We start from the raw sequence: 13519 nt of genomic DNA on the forward strand, positions 1-13519 counted from the left end.
TATATGTGCCTAAGACTCTTGCACAGCACTGTGTTTTTGAAGTACCTTCAAACAAACAAAAACAGAACTTTGTAAACATGTTATCAAAGCTGTTTTACGCTGAGCTTCATACATGGAGGATAATGCAGCTGACCAGATATTAAAGGAAGAGGTAAAGGTCAAGAGTCAGAGAGGTTTAAGATAGAATTCCAGACTGTAGGTTCTCAACAGCTGAACATATAACCTCTAATGATGCAACAACTCAAGTAGGGAACATATGAGACAATAGAGGGTATTTGGAAGCTTGAGGAATAAAGGAAGGCAAGGCCAGGTGGGGACCAGAAAACAAGCTCTAGGTTGACTTTAGGTGGTATGGGGTAGATCAGCAAACACTGGAGTGGGTGAACAAGCTGCTGCAGATTGTGAAATGTGGAGCTGTTTTGTGGTTGAGCTCGTTTACATAAATGGTGAAGAAAGGGGAGGCTGACAAAAGAAGTGACAGAAGACTAGGAAACAGGCCTCTTTGACTGACTTTCTGCTGAATGTGATTGTTGCTCCCCCTCTTGCAGATTCTGTTGCAGGATATGAGGAGCTCCTGCACTGGTTCCAAGTACACACAGAAGGGTACAAGAATGTAAACGTTGTTGACCTGACAATGTCGTGGAAGAGTGGCCTGGCATTGTGTGCACTCATACATCATTTTCGCCCTGACCTAATGTGAGTTGCAATAAATTACTATTAGAATCATGGAAAAGTACGGCACAGAAACAGGCCCTTCTGTCCATCTAGTCCATGCCGAACCATTTAAACTGACTATTCCTATCGACCTGTGCCAAGACCATAGCCCTCCATACCCCTACCATCCATTATTTATAATAAAGATACTGTTCTTGGGAGTATAATGGATTGATGTCTAAAACATGAGCTCATAGCCAGCAAATAATAATTGCGATAACAATTATTCCACATCATTGAACAGATTAATTGGTCATTAATCCCACTGCCATTTGTTTATTTGAGCTTGCTATGTACTAATTAGTATGTGTGTCTGCCTTTATTACCTCAGCAAATGTATTTCAACACGTGGCTGAATGGCAATTTGGAACAAACACAATCTTTAAAGGGAGTGGAATTTCTTGTCTTTGTGTGTACGTTTCTGGGGACATCATTAGGTATCCATAACAGCACAATAATTACCTATGACCAAGCTGGCCTGTGATCTTGTCTGTGTGATTTTTTTTCCCATTTGTATGGGAGCTTTCATGCTTTCAGTACATTCAAAACATTTTACAGCCAGGAAGTTGCTAATGAAGTATGATTATTGCTGTGTAAACAAGCACATTTTGCAATCCAAAGAATAATGATTGAGTGATTTAGCAGCTAAATTGCAAACACTAGAAGTTCTGTAGATGCTGGAGGTCCAGAGAGACCCACACAAAATGCTGGAGGAAATCAGGGCCATGGAAAGACATATCCAAATAGGGATTGGAATCTAAATGATTGGCCACTGGGAAATCGTGCTTGTTGTAAATGCAGCAAAGGTTCTCAACAAAGCAGGTCCCCCAGTCTGTGTCAGGTCTCACACATGTAGACAAGGCTGCACTAGGTGACCCTGACAAACTGCAGCTGAAGTATTGCCTCAGCTGGAAGGACTGTGCCTGTTGTGTTACCTAAGGAATAGATATTAAGTGCAAATTTTGGATATCATGCAAATAAATAAACAAAAAAAAAAGAGCAGGAGCTGGAACCAGCTCTCTTCTTTAGCACAGAAACACTCTTCAACCCAGTGACTCCATGCCATCCATTGGCCTGTTTTTCTACTGAACTGTCTTCCTTGTTTTGCAGTGACTTTGAGGGTCTGAAAGAAGAATCTGTGGCAGAAAACAACCAACTAGCATTCAACATTGCAGAAAAGGAGTTTGGAATCTCACCGATAATGACAGGGAAAGAGATGGCTACTCTTACTAACCCTGACAAACTCAGCATGATCATGTACCTGACCCAGTTCAAAGAATTCTTCAGGAATTTATCCCCAGGTGGGTTTTGTCCAGTGTCTCATTAACTGCCAAGTTCCACTACACCTGACAGGTTACACCTAAACCTGCTATCGTTTTCTCTCCCAGAAAACCAAGACTTTCGGAAAAAGGCGGCATTGACTCTGGCATCTGCAAAGTCAGCACTCATGTTCCTCAATACACTCCGTAAAAATGTGGCCAGCAAACGGATCTCTAAGGTAATTCAAAATGTTACATTTCTGGAGGAATTTTAGCCTACAAGATTCTGATTACACAAGGCCTCTAGGTATGAATTGTCGATTGTTTTGTAGAAATATTTTTTATCCTGGATTCATATCACACTCAACCATCCTTTGGATGAAGGCATCAGCTGGCCTGCTGAAAGAGCATTTGCTAAGAAGCAGGGTTCCTGGAATCTCAGGCTTTTGTGGATGTGATCTTAATGTCTGTCCAATGAACAGGAAGAGTTTGGGCTAATCTGCTACTCCAGTTGTATTTTTCCAGTGACTACAGCCAACAAAATCTAGGAGACTGGAGCAGGGAGGATCCCACAGGGAAACAGCTGATAGAGCTGCTGCCTTTCAGTTTCAATTTCCTGGATTCAGCCCTTATCTCTAGTGCTGTCTTTATGAAGTTCGCACGTTCTTGCTGTGACCATAGTGGTTTCTTCCAGGTGCTCTGGTTTCCTCCTACATCCCAAAGTTAATTAATTACTATAAATCTCCCTGATTGTGTACATGAGCAAGGGAATGAGGGGAGAAATTTTAAAAAATGGAATCGATGTAGCATTGGACTAAATGGGTGCTTGATGGTTGACGTGGGTTGGGTGAGTAAAGGTTCTGTTTATTTCTATAAGCCTAAGACAACTCATCATTCTCCTCCTGAGAATTAGCCTTGTGAATTTCCAATGTCAGTATATCTTAAATAATAAGATCAAAACTATGCACAGTAATTTGGCTGTGTCTTCATCAGTACTCCATACAACAGTAACAGTGACCATCTGTCCCAGATAAGACTTGCATCCTCTCTCAGAGTTCCTTTCTCTTCAAGGAAGTAGAGTTACCACCAACCTCAAACCACTAGGTTGATGGTTTTGTCAACCTCTCAACCTTCCTCTTAAGTGCAAACTGCAGCTTCTTAGAAAAAAAGTTGAAGTTTCAACTTGCTTTTTTCCCTCTAGTGTGCTACAGGATTAAGATTCTGGTAAGGTTTACTTGAATCAGTGAACACTTCAGGTTTAGAAGCAGGGTATCTCATTGACACAGCCTTTCCTCTTATGGACTGATGGTGACTAGGCGCCAGGAAATTCCTCTGGAGTTCCATTGTGCATGTGTATAGTGTCTTGCCTGGATGTAGCATTCTAACTGAAAAAATGTATTTACCCACAGTCCACCTTTGTGTTGTTTTGGTCAAATTTTATGACATTATTATGGGGAATTGGGTGGCTGAGTGGAGATACGTCTATAGCAAAATAGGTGTAAGGCACTCCTTCCCTTTGCTAGCCTGCAGGTCACCCTTGAGCAAGGTGTGGCACCTGCTTAGCACCCCCCCCCCACAATCAGGGTCATGTGAACGAAAGAGATTAAATCTGGAGCAACGTATGTAAGGACATTTCTGAGTATTTTTAACAGATAAATGTTTGATACAAGTAACCCAAAGTTAGGTTTAAGGAATAAAAGGGAAGTTGGGAGGTTCAGGGATTTTAGAACATGGGTGATTTTAGAAGCTGAAGACAGACAACACTAAAAAGGGTAAAACTGGAAGGCACAGATTTTGTATTTCTGTGTTATACAGCCAGTTGACTGGCTTCTCCCTGGCTTGGCCCTTATCCATTCTCTTGTTAACTAGGGACTTATTCCAGTGCCCTCTAGCCTGGCCTTCCTCATTCCACACTGATACATGTAGTTATTCACTATTCTGTTGTTGTCTTATTGAACCAACTCCTGTTTATGTATCACACTAAGCTTGCTAATTCATCTTTGGTCCTAATTAACTAATGCCTCAATTTAAAACTCCCATTCTTTAAATACCAAGATTATAAGCTCTGGGATTCCCTTGATAAATCTTGCTACACCTCCATCATCTTTTAAGACACCCCTTAACTTTTCATCATTGGTGAAGCTTTTAGTCATCTGTCCTAATATTTCCACACTGACCCATCTAAAAACGTGTTGTAAAGTGAATGTGTTAGAGAGGGACTATCGCTTTGATAAAGGATATTTATCCCAATTGAATACTCAAAGGGATACTGCTCACTTACAGTGAGACAGTATCTAAATGCTGGATTGCGAACAGAAACTATCAGACAAGTGTTTCATGATACAAAGAGCACATGAAAGGAGGATCTGAGATGTTGTGGAGTAACAAGATGTTCTGACTTGCCTTCTAGGAAAAAGGAAAAAATGAGTCTGAGAGCAAGCAACAAAAGGTCAGTTCTGCTATGAGTTACTTTTACCTGAGAAAATGGAGAGCATTTAACAATGAATGAAAATTGGGAAACTGCAGCTATTGGAAATCTGAAATAACGTCTGGTGGTAATGGAAATGCTCAGTAGGTCAAACTATTTCTGCAGACTGAAGAAAGCAGAAATAATGTTTCACTCAGTGTGACCCTTCGGATTTTAATTCTGTTTCTTTCTGAACCACAGATGCTGTAAACACACAAAGGGTATTTCTGAGTATCGTCATCAGATAAAGTTAGGTTTAATGAGAAAAGGGGAAATAGGGAGCCTCATAGACTTCAGAACTGATGCTGAAGGCAGCCAGTGACAGAAGCAGAATGAAACTGGAGACCCTCAGCCAGTCAGTTGATGATGTCTTCCCTTCTCCTCAGCTACACAACTTCATCTCAGCACCTCTTTTGGCCCCTCAATTGCTCTATTTTGTCAAGGCACTTGTCTGGCACTGGATGAGCAAAAATTTCTTTCAGTAGGTTTGGGAAGCTCACAGCCGTCACCGTTCATTCCCACCTTCCTTTCCCTAGCTTCTAACACCAGTATTTACAGCATTTTCTGTTTTTATTTTAGAATTAAATAATAAATGAGTTAAAATCACACAATATCACTAATATGATAATATAAATGCTCATCTGATAACCTATCTGCCAGCTTACATGTATTAGGCACTTTTACTCGCCCAAAGTAATTCACCAACAATAAACATCGTTTATGAGATCTATTGAAGTATGTTGTTGAAGATTGTTTAATGTCATTTCCTGTACAAAAGTGTAAGGAGAACAAAATAGTTATTGCTTCAGATCCAATGCAAGCATAAAAAGATGCAAAAGATAAAGAACACAATTATTATGAGAAAAGCAAAACACACCGTAAGTATAAACATATATGATAGCTTATATTCATAGATCAAATGTAGGTGACAAAAGGTGACTGATGGGAAAAAGTAGTGATTGAATTAGTGGGTGGAGGTGTTGATCAGTTTTGTTTTATGGGGAAGGTAATTGTTTTTGAGTCTGGTGGTCCTGGCGTGGATGCTATGTAGCCTCCTCCCTGATGGGAGTGGGACAAGCAGTCCAGGAGCAGGGTGGGTGGGATTCTTCACAATGTTACTGGCCCTTTTCTGGCACCTTTCTGTATACATGTCCTTGATGACAAGTAGGCTGGTGCCAGCGATGCATTTGGGCAGTTTTGACTGCCTGTTATGTTATCAAAGGATTTGACAATGTGTTTACTCGGTGTTTGGCTGTGTGCGAGCAGAGTGTACTGCCCTAGGGTGCACTTGGGTTGAGGATGATGCGAAAGGAGTGCTTGTGCATCCTAATTATCTGAGATATTTTTGTTAAGAAGTCAACACAATTAGCAATAACTCAACATTTACCCTATTATGTCTGCACTTACACAAATCTCTTTGAACAATGAAGAGAGAAGCAGTATTCTGCATTGGCTCACCTTCCCTTTGAAAAGGGTTTAATAATTAGTGAATTCCTGGTTACTTTGGGTCTCTTCCAGTAGTAAGACTGAGATTACTAACTCTGGTATTAGTAAGACTATTATCTCTGTTGAATCAATGAACTGAACATTGCACTGATTGCCTTTAATTTGTATTTAGACAGAGGCTGAACAAGATACATTATCGATAGAAGGTGCAAATAAGTCATTGGTTGGGGAAAAAGCAGTAGATTTGCTGTTGATTGAGGACAACAAGGAAGAAAATGAGCATCCAAAGAAATCCATTGAAACAACTGATGAAGTTAAAAGACAGGTCAGGATTTTAGGCTTCATGTTGTTCTGGCTCTGGGATGTGTCAACTATATGCTCTCAAACAATAACACCATTGTACAGTATTTATCTCATAAAATCATAGATTTTTTACAGCATAACTAACTGATAATTGGCTGATAATATTTGAAACGGCACTTCAAAAACAATATTCAGTTAGACCCATCCACTCCTTATTGCCCATCAAACTCCCCCAACCTATGTTGCCTCTAAGCTGTGCGAGTTTTTCAACCAGCACACAAAGGAAATTAATCTGCGCATGACAGGTTAGTTACCTAAAATAATGTAGTAATTAATAATAATACTTATTGAAAATAATCTTTTAGCTAAATGTTTCTGTTAACTAGTTAGTCAGTTTTTCAAATACCACAATGCATGTCACTAATTTACATCACCTCACCTTTCCTGTTCCGGTTTGTACAGCTGCATCGCGGCAGCAGCCATCTTTGGCGGACAGTGTTCATATCGTAAAGTTTATAAAAAGGAACAGTTTTGTGACCTTGCACAGTTGATGGACATTGGGGGAACCTTTCTTGCGTCCAGTGCAGACTGTGAGCGAGGTTTTAGCCTAATGAATCAACTCAAAAACAAGCTGAGAAACCGTTTAGGTGAATGTCATTTGGATATGTTAATGAGAATCAAAAGCTATCAATTAGATGGAAGTTCTATCAGTCTAGATAGAGTTTACAAAGAATGGGTAAATGCCAAAGTCAGGAGAGAGAAAAAATAACGGTGTTTTAAATATGTATTTTTTTGCCGTTATTCTGTGCAGTTTTATGTCAAATATTTTGTAAACCTACATAAACTGTGCCATGTGTGCATTCAGTGCGCACATACTTTTGTCACATGAAAAAAATTTGTGCAACATAAGATTTTTGTGCACATTGACTACTAAAAATTAGAGGGAACATTGCCCCCAACCCTCACATTTTGCTCTGAAAGCATTTCCTGTTCATTTGCTCAAATCCACCTTTCAAAATAACTATTAAATGCCACTTTTTGGTTGTACAGTTCAGATCAACAACCTTGCATATAAAAAAAATCTACTTAGATTCAAATCTAAACAGCTGAAATCAGTGCAGCTTTGATTACCAGCGCAGCCAAAGTGGGTAGCATCCTGAAGTCATGAGTAATATAGTAATATAGTAATTTATAGTTCCTGGTACATATGAGAGACGTGAAAGAGACCATGCCCATTTAAAAAGAGGTACCACTGGACAGATATTACTGAGGAGGAGTACAGGAGTGAGACTGATCAGCTGGTTGAGTGGAGTCGCAACAACAACCTTGCACTCAGCATCAATAAGACTATGGAACTGATTGTGGATTTCAGGAAGGGGAAGTTGAGGGAACACACACCAGTCTTCATCGAGGGATCAGCACTGGAAAGGGTGAGCAGTTTTGAATTCCTTGATGTCAGCATCTCTGAAGATCCATCCTGCACCCAACATATTGAAGCAATTACAAAGAAGGTACAACAGCATCATTAGGAGTTTGAGGGGATTTGGTATATCACCAAAGACTTGCAAATTTCTACAGATGTACCATGGAGCGTGTTGTACCTGGTTCTATGGAGGGGCAACTGCCTAGGATCAGAAAAATCTACAGAAAGTTATGAACTCTGCCACCTCCATCATCTAGCATCAAAAGACGATGCCTCAAAAAGGCAGCATCCATCATTATGGACTGCCGTCCGCCAGGACATGCCCTCTGCTCATTGCTACCAGCAAGGAGGAAGTGCAGGAGTGTGAAGGTACACATTCAATGTACTCAGAACAGCTTCTTTTCCTCTTCCATCGAATTTTTGAATGAATAATGAACCCGTGTACATTACCTCAATATTTTTTCTCTTTTTTTTTGCTCTGTTTGCACTATTTATTTAATTTAAATTTTTAAAATCTATTTCTTATTGTAGTTTTTCATTGTTATTATGCATTGCATTGTACTTGCTGTCACAAATTTCATGCCATATGCTAGTGATATTAAACCTGATTCTGATAGGATACACCATATATAGTGGAATGTGTGGCAGAGTGGTGTAGTGGTTAGCATAACACCGTTACAGCATCAGTGAGCTGAATTCTATTCCCACTGCTGTCTACAAGGAGCTTGTACAGTACATTCTCCCTGTGAACATGTCGGTCCCCTCCAGGTGCTCCAGTTTCCTCCCAGATTCCAAAAACATAAAGGTTAGTGGGTTAATTGGTCACATGGGTGTAATCAGGTAGTGTAGGCTCGGTGCACTGGAAGGGCCTCTTACCATGGTGAGTCTCTAAATAAAATCAATATTCTGAAGCTGCTACACAGGACCACAATGCACTAACCAGCAATAACATCATGGAAGTAACTGCGCCAAATGATCCCACAATCGGTAAATCAAATTAAGGTTGTGTTGTCCTGCTGCATACAGTACTGTGCAAGTCTTGGGTACATATAGCTAAGTTGCTTCAGATTTTTGCGCACTATTGTATCTGTCAATGTGGAGCAGAGAGTGAATTTGTAAATGTGGTCGGAGCAAAGGATATTGGGAGTGGCGAGGGTGGAAGGGTGTGGGACTGGAGGTAGAGAGGGAGTGCCGGGGCAGAGGTGGTGGAGGTACAGACGCACCCAGACTTGACACACCAGAGAAGGTCATTTGATTTTAAACAATTGGTTTATTGCAGAATGTCTCTCTGCTGCTTCCTGCTCCCTCCCCCTTTTCCCAACCATGATTTCCCTCTCCCTGCACCTTTCCCATTCTGATATGGGTCCATAATTGAGACCTGTACCAGAATCACGTATGGTATGTCAGAAAATGTGTTTTTTTTTGTGTAGACCTCCGTTAGTCTTGATAGACCATGGATTTGCATTTTGGTAAGTTTCCAGGGCGCAAGCCTGGGCAAGGTTTTTTTATGGAAGACTGGCAGTTGCCCAAGCTGCAAGTCTCCCCTCTCCACATCACCAATGCCCAAAGGAAGGGCATTAGGACCCATACAGCTTGGCACCGATGTTGTCGCAAGTGCCTTGCTCAAGGACACACACACAGCCTCAGCCAAGGTTTGTACTAGTGACCTTCAGATCACTAGATGAATGCCTTAACCACTTGGCCACGTGCCAACACACAGTGCAATACATATGCCCTAGCTATACAAATGTGGCTAATACTTTTTACACAGAACTGTATAGCTATAAATGATGGTAGACAATTGAACTAGGAGAAAGTGGCTCCAGGAATATCCTTACACTTGATGCTTTTATTCTATTAGCATATGAATACCAAAGTCAAGGTTGAAGTGATCAACCACAGCATCCCCAGGACCATGCTACGATCAAAGGAAAGCTTTAACTAACTTGTTTCACCCTACGGTGGATACAGTGAAGTCAGGAGGACAGGAATGATGCCATCAGTAGTGTTAACATCTAGTGAATCATTTGGAGACATACCCCTAGGTCATGATGTGGAAAATTGTCCATAAGTATTCTGTCTGCAGTTGGCAGGAGATACAGTGTGGTTAGTTACTGTAGCACAATCTTCCCTTTGTCATCAACATAGAGATGGAAGGTAGCACTGGTCGTGTATCAAGTGGCAGTTGTCCTCATCCTCACCATTACTTAGTTTGACTTTCACTGAAGCCATCTGGCTCCAGGTCCCATTTCACAACCATGGTTCCCACATGACAAAAGAGATGAAATCCAGAAATAAACTGTGGGCAAACTTGGCATCAGGTAGTCCTGATAAAACAGAAGTCAGTGGGCATCAGAGGGAAAAACCTCTGCTGAATAGTCAGTACATCATACATTGCACAAACAGAGGCGGTGGTGTTGATCTCACCTCCATGATGCCTGATCCCAAGCACTTTCAGACTGCTTAACAATGATATTCCTTCTAGGACAAAGTCAGAAGTGAGGTTTCTCCACTTTTCTGGATGTGACCTTTTATGATATTGCAGGCATCTTGATTGACACCCTGTTTAACAATTATATGACATGTTTGTCTAAAATATTGGCATTTACTGATGATGTATGCAGTAAGACTAGATAAGGGAGAAATAATAAGGAATTTCAGGTCAATGCTGGAGTTTTGTATACAATTTTGTTTTCTTTGCCTGCAAAGAGTGTACTTGCTATAGAAGGAGTGTAGTGAAGATTCACCACACTACTTCCTGGGTTGGTGAGTCTGACACATGAGAGATGGACTGAACTGGACTCTGTTCTCACATTGAAAAGAACGAAAGTTCAATAAGTTACGTATTCAGTTTCTCTGAATTAGGAGTTTAAAATTATGGATCCTAATCTCAAAATAGAGGATGATATTATGCTTGAAATAAGGAAAAATGTCTTCACTCAAAGTGTGGTAAATCCCTGATTGAGAGAGTGTAGGGTTTATTCAAAACTGACTGATAATTTTGTTGGAGATTTGAGGAATGGCCATCCATGGATGGGATGGGACAAGAAAATATTGTTGATGTAGAAGATCAGCTACCATCTTGTTGAATGATTGAACACTCTCAAGGGGCTGAGTGGCCTACTCCTGCTCCTATTTCCTGTCTTTTACATTCACTGCTGATTCCAGAAGGCTCAGTTCCATTCAAAACTTGAACCAGTCCCTGCCTGCACTTAACAAATCTTAGATAATACTTGTGCATTGGTTGATTGTTGGCATACTCATAAAATTCAATTACACTGACATTTTATGTTTGGGGAATTGAATTAATCAGCCGACCAGCGTTTCTCTGAGTGTTCTCAGCATTTAAGGTAGGAAAGACCTTTGTCTGTATTGACCTTCAGCAATCAGCTTGAAACCCACTGCCTGTGGGGAATCATGTAAGGATTCTCCCTCTGGATGGAAATGGGTTTGGTAAACACGGGGACAGGTTGGTTCATGGTAGATTCAGTCCAATTCATGTATATGGTAGGATGTACAGAATATAGAAGATATACAGAGTATGTTATGTTGAATGTCAGATTTACAATGTTGGAGTAGCCTTGGACATATCTAGTGCTGTTGCTGAATGTTTTGTGTGTTATCTCTTTGTGCAGGTGGAAAGCCCCAACAGCAGTGAGGTCTGCTACTTGTGTAAGAAACGGGTCTACGTGGTGGAACGCTTCAGTGTCGAGGGCCACTTCTTCCACCGTGGCTGCTTCTCCTGTCACCATTGCGGTACCACCCTGCGCCTCGGAAGCTATGCCCTCGACAGCAGAGACGGCAAGTGCTTTTTCTTTCATTTTGGTACTTACTGTGATGAAGAAATCACAATCCTTTCCTTGTCGAGTCAAGTAGAGTGCTGGAATGCTAGAGGTGTGGACCCTCTGCCGTGTCTCATAGGGTTTCAGCCGAACCTTGAGGTGTGCCACCCCAACGTGAGACATTATTCTGTGGTCTGTGGTGGAATATTGTTGACATTCAATGCCAGGCATTTTTTGTGTGTGAGTTTTTTCCCACCCACATTGAGACTACTTCAGTGCATGCTTCCAGTTTACTTATTTGTCACTTTGAGCCATGTAAATAGAAATGAAACTGTTCCAAAGCTTGTTCTAGTTTTTCACAAGCATTAGTTCTCTGTAGCTTCCCAGTGCACTAACTGATCTCTTCCCAATTTGTTGGAGAGATGCAGTCAATAAAAACTGGCAGCGTTATTCCCAATGGCCTTTGTCTCAACTGTAAACAAACATTCAGCATTTTGGGCCCCTTTGACCAAGCAAGGGTTGAGTCACAGTTCAACCTAATTTAACCTTTGTCTAATACCCACACATTTGGTCTTTTCAGTATCACTCAGTGGAGATCACGGGCAGTTGCTAATGTTTAACTTCCACTGCACAGCATGTTACTGACAATTCCTAAGAGATGAACCAACCCAGCAAAGACAGGGAATTAAAGCTGAGCCACAGCTGATTTACAGGCCTCAGTATCTCCTCAAGCACGTGAAATAGCAGAGAATGAAGATATAGGCGGAGGGATTCACAAGAACATTGGAAAATAGGAACAGGAGTGGGTGTCTGAGACACTCAAGCCTGCCCTGCTATTTAGCATGGTCATGCCCCACCTCCTTCTCCATGCCAGTTCCCTGCTGTCTTCAAATCCCTGACATTTCAAAGTTGTGTCCTTTGAGAAATATAAGAAAAACAGGTGTTGTAAAGTGAAAATCACCAGTTCCAATTATATTTGTGGATAAGCTGACACCAGCAATTAATATTATGTGGTCCTATAGGTGTGAGAGTTTCCTGTTCATGAACACTGTTTTTGCAGCATCCAGCTCATGTAAATGATGTCAACAGTACTGCGATTATCAGCTTTTAGACTAGATACTGACTGGAGCTATTCATTCACAGGAGAACCAGTACTATTAACACTGAATGATCAAAGTGAATGTTATTTAAAGACTCATTCACTACAAAACTGAGCTCATTGCTGAACTGCTGTGTATAATTCTACACAATATACTCTGCGCACTGCTCAAAGACAACCATAACTCTTCCTTGCATCGTCAAACACATTCCAACTAAAAGCAGCTTACAGTTTTCCTTTGGCTAGTCTTCCAGTTCCCTGCATTGATGTCATGGGCTTTCAGGCACCATAGGGGACCAGATTTTCTGGAGATTCAGTGGATTTGGGACCAGTACATTTTGGCGCAATTAAGATGCTGCTCCAGTTAGCTGGTTACATGGAAATACATGGATTTTCAGAAGGCATTTGATAAGGTCCCACATAGGAGATTGGTGGGTAAAATCAAAGCTCATGGCATTGGGGGGAAGACATTGACATGGATAGAAAACTGGTTGGCAGATAGAAAGCAAAGGGTAGCAGTGAATGGGTGTTTCTCGGAATGGCAGGTGGTGACTAGTGGGGTGCCACAGGGCTCGGTATTGGGACCACAGCTGTTTACAATTTACGTCAACGATTTAGATGAAGGCATTGAGAATAATATCAGCAAATTTGCTGATGATACTAAGCTGGGTGGCAGTGTGACATGTGATGAGGATGTTAGGAGAATTCAGGGTGACTTGGATAGGCTGGGTGAGTGGGCAGATACTTGGCAGATGACATTTAATGTGAATAAGTGTAAGGTTATCGACATTGGGAGTAAGAACAGGAAGGCAGATTATTATCTGAACGGTGTAGAGTTAGGTAAGGGAGAAATACAAAGAGATCTAGGAGTCCTTGTTCATCAGTCACTGAAGGTGAATGAGCAAGTGCAGCAGCCAGTGAAGAAGGCTAATGGAACGTTGGCCTTTATTACAAAGGGAATTGAGTACAAGAGCAAGGAAATCCTCTTGCATTTGTACAGAGCCCTGGTGAGACCACACCTGGAGT

General features: G+C 41.2%; 1 protein-coding gene across 3 annotated transcripts in view; it reads left to right on the plus strand.

Moving 5' to 3' along the window:
- LOC132395763 (protein-methionine sulfoxide oxidase mical3a-like) overlaps window positions 1-13519 on the plus strand; it is a 180195-nt gene that overhangs the window by 103165 nt on the left and 63511 nt on the right. For all 3 annotated transcript variants that reach the window (XM_059972758.1, XM_059972759.1, XM_059972760.1), the window contains 6 exons: window positions 549-696; window positions 1825-2015; window positions 2103-2212; window positions 4384-4422; window positions 6059-6211; window positions 11248-11413. In XM_059972758.1, the coding sequence (XP_059828741.1) occupies window positions 549-696; window positions 1825-2015; window positions 2103-2212; window positions 4384-4422; window positions 6059-6211; window positions 11248-11413 (807 nt within the window). The remainder of the gene's footprint in view (window positions 1-548; window positions 697-1824; window positions 2016-2102; window positions 2213-4383; window positions 4423-6058; window positions 6212-11247; window positions 11414-13519) is intronic.

Source organism: Hypanus sabinus, chromosome 6 (genome assembly GCF_030144855.1).
Source record: "Hypanus sabinus isolate sHypSab1 chromosome 6, sHypSab1.hap1, whole genome shotgun sequence".
NCBI lineage: Eukaryota > Metazoa > Chordata > Chondrichthyes > Myliobatiformes > Dasyatidae > Hypanus > Hypanus sabinus.